The sequence below is a fragment of the Pyrus communis genome, chromosome 17, assembly GCF_963583255.1.
Source record: "Pyrus communis chromosome 17, drPyrComm1.1, whole genome shotgun sequence".
Classification (NCBI taxonomy): domain Eukaryota; kingdom Viridiplantae; phylum Streptophyta; class Magnoliopsida; order Rosales; family Rosaceae; genus Pyrus; species Pyrus communis.
This window is the reverse complement of record NC_084819.1, coordinates 21,073,460-21,088,158: the sequence shown is the minus strand read 5'-3', so window position 1 is coordinate 21,088,158 and position 14,699 is coordinate 21,073,460. Positions and strand designations below refer to the sequence as shown.

General features: G+C 36.6%; 1 protein-coding gene across 1 annotated transcript; it reads right to left on the bottom strand.

The window, feature by feature from the left end:
* Positions 1 to 6,266: 6,266 nt before the first annotated feature.
* On the bottom strand, positions 6,267 to 8,034 carry LOC137722759 (ammonium transporter 1 member 2-like). The gene has a single exon (XM_068461842.1). It carries the CDS (start codon positions 8,016 to 8,018, stop codon positions 6,504 to 6,506), a length of 1,515 nt encoding a protein of 504 aa, XP_068317943.1. The 5' UTR covers positions 8,019 to 8,034; the 3' UTR covers positions 6,267 to 6,503.
* Between the last annotated feature and the right edge of the window lie 6,665 nt (positions 8,035 to 14,699).

The following is a 14,699-nucleotide window of genomic DNA, read 5'->3' as shown; positions in this document are numbered from 1 at the left end:
TACTTCTGCTTACTATGATGAAAAAAAAACCTGCTTCTGTTTCTTACCATCAGAAAGACAGGAAGCTTGATTACAGATGCAGCAGCCGAAGCAGGAGAGATGAATACGAATCCTATAAGGATTGTGATGAGGATCTTGAAGAGCAACGTAGCATGTCGATGATGAAGAAGAAGAAGCAGAAGCCGGCCAAGAAAGTGGCGAACACAAAACCATCCGCTCCATCAATTCCGTCTCCAATGCCGGAGTTGCCTAATGAATTCAAGGAAAAGATTGCATCCTTGCATGGTTACCAAGTGCAATTGGTGATCCAGAAGCAACTTTTCAAGACTGATTTCAGCAGTGGTCTCGTCTCTCGATGCCAGTGAATCAAAGGATTAATAGAACTTTCTCTGCGAAGATGATAAAAGATTGAACGACAAGGGATTGGTATATGTGAAAGTGATAGATCCATGCTTAAAGGTGCATGATGATTTAGGGTCGACCAAGTGGAAAGCTCACAACAACAATAATTTTTCCTATTGAGGTCAATTTCTAGGGATGAGGGGGTTGGGTTTAAGATGGGGGATACGATACAGGTTTGGTTTTTTCGAGTTAACAATCCCAATCTTGCCAGCAAAAAATCTATCCGCTTTGCAGTGGTTAAGCTTAAAAAAGATGTTAATGCTATTACTAGCAGCACTGTTGATAGGCAGGAAGCTGCCGAATCGTCGATGACAGAGAAAAATGAGGAGTGGAAAAAAAATACAAACGGTTGTAGTAATAGTAGTAGCGTGAGTGCCAGCCAGGAAGTAAATGAATCATCAGCAACCAAGAAGCCGTTGGAGTCTGGAGCCACTAGACAACATGTCAGTATCAAGTTCCGAAACGTAACACTTGCAAAAATTGAGACTGCTGTTTCTGTTTTGTAGATCCTTTAAATTTTACTTAATGGAAGAGTTTTTTGTTCATATATTTATGGAAGATTAGATGGTTATATGTGATTATTCTTCCGTACGCGACCATTGACAAATGTTTTTCTGCATGCGGTCGTTGGACGTATCACGTATTGAAAATGGACTGATGGAATTCACATACTTTTAAGGAATGAAATTTTTCTTCTTATAAGAGGTTTAATTTTGAGGACAATTAGTCTCTGTCATGTCAGTAAGGACTAACAGTGAACCATTCAACCGTAGATGCTTGAGATCAATGAAACTAGAACCTGCGAAGATCGATAAAGTTAGAATCTTTGTTATCCCTTGGACATTACTGGCTAGTTTAATTAAAGGCCATGTTAATTAACAGCAATATTGTAACTCTTATGCATGTATTAATTAATTTGCGTTGTAATGAAATCTTTTGCAGTTATACGCCCTGTGGTTATTAGAATTGTCAGATGTTTCAATGGAAGAACAAAGTTTTCCTGTTCAGCAATTCAAATCGTATATAAAATGGCATTTCCTCTGGTAGTGATGTGCTGCAGGCTGCGATCTATATATCACGGCCCCCATCTACTCCATCAATGGTTCTTGGCTTTGGAGGATCGCAGTGAGCTTCCGTCGTAGGCTTCCTACCCCTCCTATCATTGCGACTTAATTTATAATATCAGAGGGAATATTTTAAGAAGGAAAGTGGTGTGATTGAGCGTTTGGAATATGAATTGTGGTATGGTTGTGCGTGTGCTTGCTGCTAGTTGCCAGTTACGGAATAAAAACAATATACATAACATTGTTGGTTTATATGCAAGACGTATATAAGTAGATTAAGTCTTTGATCATCATATATATGTAGTATTTGTTTTTCTCAATAATTTGTTGAAGCATTTGTGTCGCAATTTAATCTTATGCGCTTATGCACCCTGTGGTTCTTGGATCATAAAGATTAATTAATTCTGCCTAATAGTTGAGTTCCTGTGCGATGTCTGTATATTATCCCCGAAGATTCTTGGTTTCGCCCGGTAACGATTGGTTTATGTCACTACCTAGCCATTTGAAGTGCTTCCTTGCTTATATTATGATAAGAAGGAAGGTGGTGATTGTGTGTTTTCTAAAATTTTCCTCTGTTTTGACAATCAGCATAGCATTATTTCATTCATGCGATTATGAAATATAGTCCCAAGACCAAAGGGGTAGAGAAAAACCTAGAGAAACTTTGAAAGAGACTAAAAAAAGATATGGAGCACTTAGAGCTAACTAAAGACTTGGGCGCAAAACCCAGGTCAATGACATTCTAGGATTCATACAACCGACGCCACTTAATGGGATAAAACTTTGTTGTTTTTTTTTTTTTGGTGGCAGAATTTGTTTCACCCAATTACAAGAGCAATTGGGAATTGGTAGAGATGCTCTTAATAATGTTTACTTAAATTCAGTAATTAGCTGTTTTAATTTCAATCCAAGTGAAATAAGAATAGAAAAGCTATATCATAATTGCTTTTTTAGGTTGAGGAATACTTATTCTTTTGCTTGTTCACCAAGGAATGGGTTCTGCCTATATCTCCAAGAATCCCTTTGAAATTTTAATCCAAGTAACATTACTCGGTTCTCCTCCTTTCAGTTCTTTGTTTCGGAATTTAATCAATTAAGAACTGGTGTTTTCTTAAGTTCCAAGGAACTAAAGAACAAGACAGAGATGACAATGGTCTATCAAGTTAGGGAAAAGATCCACACGCGGAATTTTGAGTCTTTTAACATAATTTTAGAAGAGATTAAACAAGTGGCAAGAGACCAGAACGAAGAAATTGATTTGCTGACGATAGAAAATTGATGGGTTTTATTTAGTTTGAAAGCAAATCAAAGAAAGCAAAATTGATCAATCATGATGAAGAAAAAGTTGCTTCTACTAGGGTTTACAAGCGTCAAAAAAACAAAAATAGTGGTTTTAGAGGCATCAAAGATCAAGATGAATATAGAAGTATTATGCAGAGAAAGTGAACGAGTTGATGAAGAAGAGGGAGAGAAAAACGGCAGAGAGAGTGAACATGCGACCGTCTTTATCGAGTCCCTCTTCTCGGCTCGACTTGCTTATAAAATTCAAGAACATGATTCACTCTTTGCATGGTTCTAGAGAAATTGGTAATACATAATAATATTTTTGCTACTGATTTGAACACTCATCAGGACTGTTTCTTGATGCAAGAGAACTGAGTGGTTGATAAGAAATTTCTTTGTGAACAATATGACTAAGAATTGAAGCTTAGTGGATCACTGGAAGTGAAAGTTATTGATCATAGTTTGAAAGGTGCATGATAAATTAAGATTTACCAAGTAGAAGGGGGGGGGGGGGGGGGGGGGGTAGGGAAGGAAAGAGCAATGGTAGTGTTGGTAGCCGGGAAGGTATTAAATTGTCTATTACCAACGATGAGGAGGAGAAAGCTATTGTTAATGGTAGCATTGATACCAGGAAGTTATTGAAACGTCAATGACTAGGAACAACCAGGAGGCGTTTGAATCATTAATGACCAAAAACCAGTCAAAGTTTGGAGCCTTGGAACATGTCGGTAATCTCAAGTTTAGGATCAAAGTTAACATCACTCGCAAATATTAATGAGATTGTTGCTTCTGTATGTATAGATCATCAAATGGATGGATTGGTTGATCATATTTTGAGGAAAGTTGTTGTCTGTTGTCTGTAAATCTGAAGAATTATTTTTCTAATTGTTATAAATATATATATATATATATCGACGAATGTTTTCTAGTCAAGATATATACTGATTGTTAGATCCCATATCGCCCAGGGGAGTGGATCCTCTATGCCTTATATGTACATGCCCACCTCCATATAGCACGAGGCCTTTTGAGAGCTCACTGGCTTCGGAGTTCATCGGAACTCCGAAGTTAAACGAGTTCGCGCGAGAGTAATCCTAGGATGGATGACCCACTAGACAGTATCGTGCTACGGCGGAGTCTAGCCCGAGATGTGGTGGAGCCCGGGTCGAGATGTGACACTGATGACGAAATGATAGATTTCATATGTTTAAGGCCCTGTTTTAGCATCAAGTACATCTTAATGAGATTCATAAGTTTTGCCTAATAGCTAGTTTGAGATTGTGGTGCTTTAAAAAAAAAAAAAAAAAAAAAAGTGTCTTTAAAAGAAAGCAACTGCTCTAAATGACAGTAGAAAAGCAGAAAGTAAGATTTACCATACTTCTAAAAATGTTTTTTTTTTTTTCAAAGGATGGTAATCAATGCCCATTTAATGAAAAGTTTCAAATGACAAGTATACCACCACATATTTTATAAATTTACAATCATTGCCCCTACATTGTTCTCTTTGACAATTATTATATCACATTAAATATCATATCTTTTTTAGTCATTTAACATATTCACATCAATTTATATAAAAATTTACCAAACACTTAGACACTATTTTTTTGTTAAAAGCACTTTTACAAAGAAAAAGTTTATTACAGCTGTTTATTCTCACAGCATAGCAAAATTAATTTTTTTTTTTTTAAAGCACAATAATACCAAAGTAGCCTGAAAACGTTTTATTTTGGTAGATTAAAGCAAAAGTACTGGTATATGCTTCAAATGGCTACTGAGGTAAATGGTAAAGTGATGATTGGTTCGTCTCTTGGAATTAGTACTCACAAACTCTTCCTATTCCATTCTAATTAAGCATCTAATCATTAAAGATAAAATTCTGTGTAAGAGATTGTTGAAACTTGCATTGAGAATTTGACAGACAAAGTTGCCCAATCGGACATTTGATTCCTTCACAATCCAGAGAGTTGTCTATAGCAGGCACGAATTTGGGAATCAATTCCTCGAATAGTTAAAGATAAGATGTTGCAGCCATGTCGTTTACTAACGTTCATTTTATGCAGCACTCATATGTATGTATGGTATATGCCTCCATATTTATCTCCTTACAAAGGAGAAAACTTAATTGAATGTGGCTATCTGACCGGTTGGATTGTCAGTTACTCTTGCAAAATAGCAACATCATCACTCTCTATTTAGACACTATCTAACTTCATTTAGGTACACCAAATGGAATGCACATACTTTATCTTTTTTGAACAGCATGCACGAGCAAACACACATATATTTTTTACTATCAGATTGAATAAGTAAAACGAAAACAATGATAAGAATTAAGCGGAGATGTTTGAGAGATTAAAAAAATGTTTTTATCATTAATTGAAAATATTTACATATAAAATATCATAATTATTTAATGATAAAAATATTAATAAAGGAGTAACTTATATCTTACGTTCTCAGATTTAGATCTAAAGAAAACGACCAAGTCAACGTGTAGCTAGAAACTATTGTGATCTCGAAGAGCCAAGTTCTTTGGCCATTCAATGCGAACCGTGACGTGTCTATCTAGAAAATACCATTACCAATATCTATATTTCTGACTTCTGAGACATAGACGAATATAAAAAATGAACTTTAATAAAAAAACTCGCGGTACTGATTATTCTAACGAAAAATTATATTTTTATACTAAAAAATCAATCTTGGTACTATTTACTTTACCATTTATTTTATCTTATCGTTAAAATTCAAAAGTTTTAAGTTATTTTCTTTAGTTTTTTTTATAAAAAAAAATCAAAGATATTATTTAACTAATTAGTGTCATTATTCATGTTAATTACGAATACTTGGTCAAATAAGTACGTAAAAACAAAAATAGTGAAGGGTTAGTACTTATTTACGGATCTACCAATGATATAACTCTAACAAGTAACACGCATGACGCATCAACACTTTGATGCTCAACGTTCAATCATTTCCAAAAATATTTACGAACACTGGATTAATGACGTACCGTAAGTATTATAATCTCGTTTGGCAAGACACAGCAACGGGTATTGAAGTGAAAGTGATTGCTAGCTAGAAGAACTTTTTAGATGTCCATGGCCTAGAAACCCGTTTCATATGCATTTGAAAATCAAGTGCACATTGGTGAGATCCCATTTTCTTGTCGATTTGGAGGCATTTTAATTATTTATATATGAATAAAAGAATTGACGATTCATGAGAATGTTACTTGTTATTATAATTATGGATTTGTATGACATATATAGATGGCTAATAGTCTCCAATTAATTAATTTTTTAGAGATGACCTTTATAAAGAAAATGAATGATCCCAACTTATATATCCGTATTATATGGTGAAATGATTCCACGTTAATGAGGAAGGAGGATCTTCCTTCTCGAAAATGAAGTATTGTCCATAAATATAAATATATATATGTATGTATGTATGTATAAATAGCTTCTTAAAAAAAAAATACAAAAATCAGAACCTCCCAAGAGCTTGCGAAATCAAACTTTGTCATCTTAACTTACTAACATATATTACTTGGTGAGAGACATATGTATCACTTGAAAATGCATAGTGCATAATGCATGCATGTTATGCACTAATAGTAACTGTAATCAAACATAAACACACTAAGTATGCGACCATTACGCATCTTAGGTTGCTAAGTAGAAATTTATCACGCATGAACGATTGATTTTAGCACAACTATGTAGTGTAGATGTATTACGAAGTCACTTATGCAGGACTGGCATCATTAACAGGCTCAACCCTCCGCATCATAAACTCAGGTTTAATGGACGGATCATCTTCATCATGGTAAACATAAGCAAATCCACCATGCCTTGTCATATCCATCCCTTGAGTCTCATCCTCCCTTGAGATCCTCAATAACTTCAACTTATGAAGCCCATAGAACAGCGGGCCCATGGTAGCACTGACCCACCCTGCCACCACCAAAATCTGCACAATTTGCGCCGCCAACAGCCTCCCACCACCACCCATAAACAACCCATACGGGCGCCCTGACCTGCCGGAGTACACCTCATTCACATATTTTTCTGTTGCAAACAACCCTGTGAATATCAGCCCCCAAGCTCCACATCCACCATGCAACTGGGCAGCCTCCAATGGATCATCGTATTTTAGCTTCTCCGCCACCTTGTTGCATCCTATCAAAACCCATGCGGCCACGAACCCGCACACGATTGCCGCCCACGGTTCCACCACCGAGCACCCGGAGGTGATCGCGGCAAAACCACCCAACAGACCGTTACAAACGTCGAGCACGTTCCAATGACCCACCAGTAATCGCTTGCTGAACAAGGTAGTGAGAGCGGCTGTGCAGCCAGCCAATGTCGTTGTGACAGCTGTCCTACCAATGGCACTCCATTGACCGTAATAAGTACCACCATCGCCGTAACTCTTCAAAATCGTGAGAAATGAACCGGGGTTGAACCCGTACCACCCGAACCAAAGCAAGAACGTACCGAGAACGACTAGGGATGCGCTGTGACCCCGCAAGGCCACAGATCGGCCGGTTCGATCAAATCTGCCAATTCTCGGGCCTTCGATCACGGCGCCCCATAAACCGGCTATGCCTCCAACCATGTGGACCACACCCGAACCGGCAAAATCAATTGAACCGGAGCCAAATAGTAAGTTATCGGAACGGGTTGGACTGGCCCATCCGTCAGCGGACCAAAACCAATGAGACACGACCGGGTAGACAAAACCGGTTAGGAAAGAAGAGTAAATGAGGTAAGCGACGAATTGCGTTCTCTCAGCGATAGAGCCGCTGGTGATGCCAGCGGCGGCTATGGCAAAAGCCCATTGGTAGAGGAAGAAGCTGTAGTCTCCTCCGGATACAGAGGGGAAGTCTCGGAGGCCGAAGAAGTGTCGGCCGATGAAGGCGTTGGAGGGAGCGCCGAAGGCAAAGGCAAAGCCGAAGAGGTAATAGGAGAGGGCACCGGCAGCGGCATCAAGGACGTTGGTGAGCATGATATTCATGGTGTTCTTGGCACGAACGGAGCCGGCGCATAGCATGGCGAAGCCGAGCTGCATGGCGAAGACAAGGTAGGCGGAGAAGAGGAGGTAAGTGTTGTCGACTGCGTAAGTGGTGTCAGCGAATTTGGTGGAGATTGTGTTAAAGCGGCCGCAGAGGAATTCGGAGAGGGCTGTGGCATTGAGGGCGGTAGTGGCGGTGGTGAGAAGTGGGGCTAAGTCGGAGGCTGTGCAGGTCAGAGTGGCCATGATGTGTTTTGTGAGTTTCGTCTCCGAGAGAGAAAGAGAGAAAGAGTGAAGAAGTGAAGACTTGATTTTGTGCTTTATATAGAGAGAAAATCGACTGTGTGGACATGCACTAATGCAACTGTGCTATTTTGGTGGCAAGAATATAGGAAAAAGAAAATCAGTGTGGACCAAAATTGATGAAATGGAAAAACACTTTATTTTTCAATTTTAAATTGAAGAGAATCTAAAATACAACAAAGAAAAATTAAAGTGTAGAACCTATGATGTTATATAATGTTACACACAATTAAATTTTGAATTTACAGGTGGAAACAATTTGAGGGGATTTTGGATACAATTAGGGTACAATTTTCAATAATATCTTTATTATCGTACTAAAAACATTATTAGGTGATATATACGTCCGATTACACATTGAAATTTCTTCAACCTGAAGCGACAGGGTCGGCCACCCCCTTGATCTAAATATATACGGTCTCTAAATCCCCCACCCCAACACACACACACACTATATCATTCTAAAATGTGTTAGGATTTGTTATCTATCAATGATAGAGTCTTGCATATGATGTGTCCTTTATGTTGAATATATCACTACCAACTCATCTCTGCCAGCTCATCAAAACAGTTGTAAAGGATTGGATGATGTAATAGTTAGTTGAAAAAGTTAGTTAGTCCTCTAGTCAGCTATATATAGCTATTGTAAACAGATAGTAAAGTTAGTTCATTGAGTTTAATACAAAAGCTTCATTCATTTCGTTCTCACATTTCTCTTCTCTTTGTGAACCTTCATTTCTTGATTTGATAATTGTTCATCTCTGCTACTTCTTCAATGTAGTTAACATGGTATCAGAGCCACCAGGCTCACGCCATTGATTATGGTGGTTCCACTTCCGATTATTTTTCATCTATTTCTAGCTTAGTTCTTTCCAAATTTTCATTAGATGTTCGGATAAATTTCTGGGTGCTTCCACGATCGTTGTTTTATTTATGGGTTGATTATTCTGGACTGTGATCAAAGATTTCTCTACTGAACGTGATTGATTTTCACCGATCTTTACTTCTCATCGATTTTGGGGATCGATTTTCTTGTTCTGATACAGAGTCGGTAGGTAAGTACCCTGAGTCATGTTCACAAGGTGTTCGAAGGAAAGCCTGAGAGAAGAAGTGTGGAACCTGAATCTGTTTCTTGACGGACCAATTTCGATTCACGGTGTTCTTGGTCCGTCCTCCACTTTGGATTCGAGCGATGTTAATCAAGGTTGGGATAATATCTTATCGCCAGCCTATGATTCTAATTCCAACATGGTTTCTGATGCCAAGAACATGGTCGAATGGTCCCAGATCATCCTATTGTTATGCTTGAAAGGGTTCGTTTCTTTTGCTGTCGCGTTGAACTCTGTTCTTGATCGTCGTTCAGGCATTTCTTGTGATGCGATGGCTTCTTGGGCTTGCAGGGCACCGTATAAAGCTACAGGTTCTTGAAAGCTTGTGAATTGTGTTCTTGCTCAGTTTGTGTCGGACGATTTGCTGTTCTTGGTGTCAAATCTGGGTATTTCAACAGGGAAAAGATATGTGCACTCCATCTGTTTGTTTGATTGTCTTAATGAAGAAGGCACAAAATCTTCTCACTTTTGATAATTTTGTCTAGATTTGAATAATTGTTTCGATTTTCGGGGTTGTTCTTCCGCTGTGATCGTTGAGGGTTTCTCTCTGTTCGTCAGGGTTTTTTGGTACCTGGTGGTTCGGTGGAGGTTCTCCGATTGGGTTTTCCGATCACGAGCTCGAGTCTCAGGTTTTGCTTCTAAATTCTGCACTCTATCTGTTTGCTTAAATGCCACAATGAAAATTTGTTTTCTTCGATAAGGTTTCTTGTATGCAAGTTTATCTGTTAAGGCCGATAGACATTTTTTGCGAAATTGTTGAAGGAATACAAAGGCTGATAGCCATTCCTTTTTGTTGTGTGATTAGTTCTTGGTTGTTTGTGATTTGTGCACTCCATAAGGCCGATTGCCAATAGTGTGTTGAATGCAATTTGTTTCCTCCATAAGGCCGATAGCCGGAGCGAAAAGTTTTGTCTCAGAAATTGTGTGTTACTCCTTAAAGGCCGATAGCCGGAGTAACGTTCTTGACAAGTTTTGTTTGTTGTTATTGTGTGCAACTCCATTAAAGCCGATTGCCGGAGTGCAGTTCTTGTTCTCTTTCTTCATTGAAGGCCGATTGCCGAAGAAGGTTGTGTTTCTTGATTTCTCTTATTGTAATGCTTGTCGTTGGATTTGTGAAAATTGAAGGTCTTCTCAGAATGTTGATTATGAAATATTGGAAACCTTATCGCAAAGAAAACAGTAGCTACAAAGTATGGATTTAAGTTTTGAATACCTGTCAGTTTGAGGAAGATGCAGATCATGCAATTGAATGTGATTTGACTGTTACAGAAACCCAATAGAGAGTTGAGAAGAATTGGGTTTTTTGGTGCACTTATGGTGAAGAAATATGAAATTCGGAATTTGATATTGTTGTTGAGAATTTGAGAGGTTAGTGAGAGCTAAATGCATTTTCAAGCTCAGGAGGGCTAGAAGTACATGGACAAGAAGCACTTCATAGTTCTGCATTTGTCAAAGCACTCATTCAATCTCAAACTAGGGAACCCAGTTGAGATTGAGGGGGGATGTTGAATATATCATTGCCAACTCATCTCTACTAACTCATCAAAACAGTTGTAAAGGATTGGATGATGTAATAGTTAGTTGAAAAAGTTAGTTAGTCCTCTAGTCAGCTATATATAGCTATTGTAAACAGATAGTAAAGTTAGTTCATTGAGTTTAATACAAAAGCTTCATTCATTTCGTTCTCACATTTCTCTTCTCTCTGTGAACCTTCATTTCTTGATTTGATAATTGTTCATCTCTGCTACTTCTTCAATGTAGTTAACACTTTAAAGCCAACGAAGGAGTAATTAAGCAAATTCGGTTAATGTTATAACATGTTAGGGTTTCCCTTTGGAGCTTCATGCACGTGAAGGGGCAACGGCCGGTACCGATGAATGAGTTTGCACGGTATTTGGTACGTAAAGTACTACTCCTTCATGTTTGGTTCTGCTAGTGAAGGGATTTTTTAGTGTATCGGAAACACGGTCTAGTACATCAAATAACATAATACAATTCAATGGAAATTTGAAAAATAAAAACTTCTCTCCACTTTTATTATGACATTAATGTACTGATCATGTTTCCAGTATAATAAAAAAATCTCTTCTGCTAGTGCTAGGTATTTTTTGTCAACTACATGTTAATCAGTTGAATCACTGGCCGAGTATTCCAACTGCTTTACTTTCTTTAGTAGCTAATCGTTTCTTCTTACAAGTTACATATGCTGATTACAGCAATTACCTACCCACATGCATGTACACAACATACAGTTTGGAACTTGTTAATTTAATTGTACACTCGCATTCATGCTGAAACCGTCGTGATAGAGACAATTATATATTAAATATAATTGCGTGTTGTTAGGTAACACTAAATTTAAAAAGTTGAGATAATCTTCATATTGTCAATTAGTTTTATGATGGAACCTTAATTTTTTTTCATAGTATTAAAGAAGGTTAGCTCACATATAGCCCAACGGCCAATAATTCAGATCACACAATTTGTGTTGTACAATTGTTAGACTTGAAAATTCACCACATGCAAGGGGCGTATGAGAATGTCAGGATAAATTCCCACATATCAATGAGGGACCAATCCATGCAATGGCTTATAAGGAGTTGTAGTACACTTCATATTGTCAATTGATTTTATTAATATGTTGCAATATTCAATCTATTAGACACAATAATTGGTGAAATAATTCAGTCCTTTTATTAATCAGAAGTTTAAGAAAGTTTATGCATAAATTAAGACGTGGCGACTCGGAGATCCGACTATTTTAATTTTAGTAGACTAGGAAAAAACACCTAGACAACAACAAGTTTTATAAAAAAGAAAACTCTTAATTTAGTAAACTACAAGTTGCAGTAGGTGTCATCGTCAGTATTACACCACAGTCACTCTCGTTGTCACCGGCTAATTGGCAAATTTGGTTTTATACGTATTTTCCATGCTTACTTTATATCAAGTGAAGCAACTAGCTACAATTATTTCGTTTGTTTATGATATTAAATATAGGAGTGGTCCTAAATTTTCTCTATGTCATTTCAGAAATACAAAATACAACACACATAGTATAGATGTGGTGACTTGGAGATCCGACTATTTTAATTTTAATAAATTAGAAAAAGAAAAATTAGGCTCCGGTCCCTAGATATCAACATCTTATCACTAAAATCTCATTGATTTTCATTTTTTGATCAAGGTCTCTGAACTTAGTACACATAATTATTTTACTATTAATATATTTCCAAGTCTGTCACATCCTAGCCTGGGGGGACCACTTCCCGGGCCCGTTCCACCATTGTAACACGATATTGTTCGTTTTGGGCCCCGACCACGCCCTCATGATTTTGTTTCTGGGAACTCACACAAGAACTTCTCGATGGGTACGTATAATCAATTAATATACCCATATTAGTATGGGTATATATAATCAATTGTGTATATATAATCAATTATGGAATTTAATCTCGCGTGCAACTCGCTTAACTTCGAAGTTCCAACGGAACCCGAAACCAGTGAGCTCCCAAATGGCCTATGTTGTAGGGATGGGAATATACATATAAGGATCACTCCCATAGGCGATGTGGGATCTTACAAAGTTAGTTATTTATTTTTAACTTAAAAATTGTAATTTCAAATTCAAATAAATAAATAATTTATTTTCAAATTTCTTTGTTTAAAAACAATTAATATCAAAGATATTCATGAACTACTCATTTGGTGTGTGTGTGTGTGTGTGTGTGTGTGTGTGTGTGTGTAATCAACCCACAAAAATTCATAGATAGTACTATGTAATTGGTACAATATTTTTTCACTTGTAGCTTATGTACCCATAATTAAGCCTTTTTATCAATCATTCAAAATATATCCATATTAATGTACCCATACTAATATGGGTATAGTAATTGATTATATGTACCCATAATTATTAGAATTGTTGGATACATTCTTTTCAAATGAAATTTTATGTTGTTTTCTAACGTTTTTGTCTCTTTTGAGCCTTTTAAATGCCACAAAATGTAGGACTTTAAAATCCCTTTGAATTGTGAAATTAAATTCCATAATTTGTTAGATATTTTCAAAACAATTTTTGCTAGTTTTAATTGTTTTAAATGATAAAGAAAACAATTTAGAAATGGAAAAGACATGTGGCAAGGTGTATTAAGAGTTAGGGACTTGAATAAAAAAAAAACCACTAAAGTCTGCAAATTCAAATGAAAACGATAGAGGTATCCGAATTAGAATTTGACAATGATAAATTTAAAAATATGATGGACAAATTCAAATGACCTACACACGAATTATTCTTCTACCTTTTCAATGAAAACATAATCTTCTACCTCTTCCGTAGAAGTGTCATCTTCCACCTGTTCAATGAAAAAGTCATCTTCTAAGTCCATTGATATTTTTTTACTTTCTCTAAATGAAAGGAGATGAAAATATGAGTTAGGGTTTAAGGTAGACAAATCATCTCCCACGCCTAACTTTTTTTTTTTTAATTAAGTAAAACAAGATAATTAATGTCCTTATCAGTCTTTTTGCAAATAGACATTAGGGTAGGAATAACATCACTCTAAAAAAATTAGAACAAACTAGATTTTAGTCTAAAGTTTGAGTTGATTAGAGACCGCATTCAAAGTATCCAGGTAGTTGACAAATTGGGGTTTCATACGCATGCACTAATTTATATTGATCAAAGACGTTTTCCTAGGATGGAGGGATCGATCAGGTGAAGCAATTAACTAGCTATACACTTATTTCGTTTTGATTATGATAAAATATAGAAGTGCTCCTAAATTTTCTACATATATATATATATATATATATATATATAAATACAAGAAAAAGACACAAAGTGTATCATTTCACATGTTGTATTTAGAGTGAACGAGTATTAAAGGGACATATGAATCGCGGTGCATAACGATGTTAACCTGTTGGGTGTAGTTCATAGGTTGCTTCCATCCATGTGTGATTTTCAGGTTCTCGATAGTCTTTTTTATGTAGTTGTTTTCTTCACCAGTTATTCCGACTATATTATCACGCCTCATGACTGGTCATAACGTACTGATACAATGGAGTGTCATGCCTGTACAAAATCAACACCATAGTCATTGAGTAAACAAATATCCGAATCGAACCAAAAATCTGAAGCAGTAAAGTAGTGGCAAAATAGATAGCTCTCAACCTCTATGTCCAAAACAAGCCTCAAGTTAAAAGCTAAAACGTGCAATCAATAGTACAGTAATTTAGATAATATACTGAAAATTAAAATGACATTACAAATGACAACCTTGTGCAAACTGAAGAGAAAAATCGTTTGACCTCTCAGTAAAGCTGGAGTCACCCAAACCAATAGAATAGTCATCTGGGAATAATTTTATTTTTATTAGCTCTTATTAACATAGGCTACGCTAGCAATGATTTAGGACGTTGCACTAACCAGAAAAACCGACAGGTATTGCCTCATTACTTTATGACAGAATTAATACTCCCAAGCACGATAGATAACACTAAATTTAAGAAG

Excerpts from the sequence above, each read along its gene's own strand:
- LOC137722759 (XM_068461842.1), bottom strand. The coding sequence starts at position 8,018 with ATGGCCACTCTGACCTGCACAGCCTCCGACTTAGCCCCACTTCTCACC.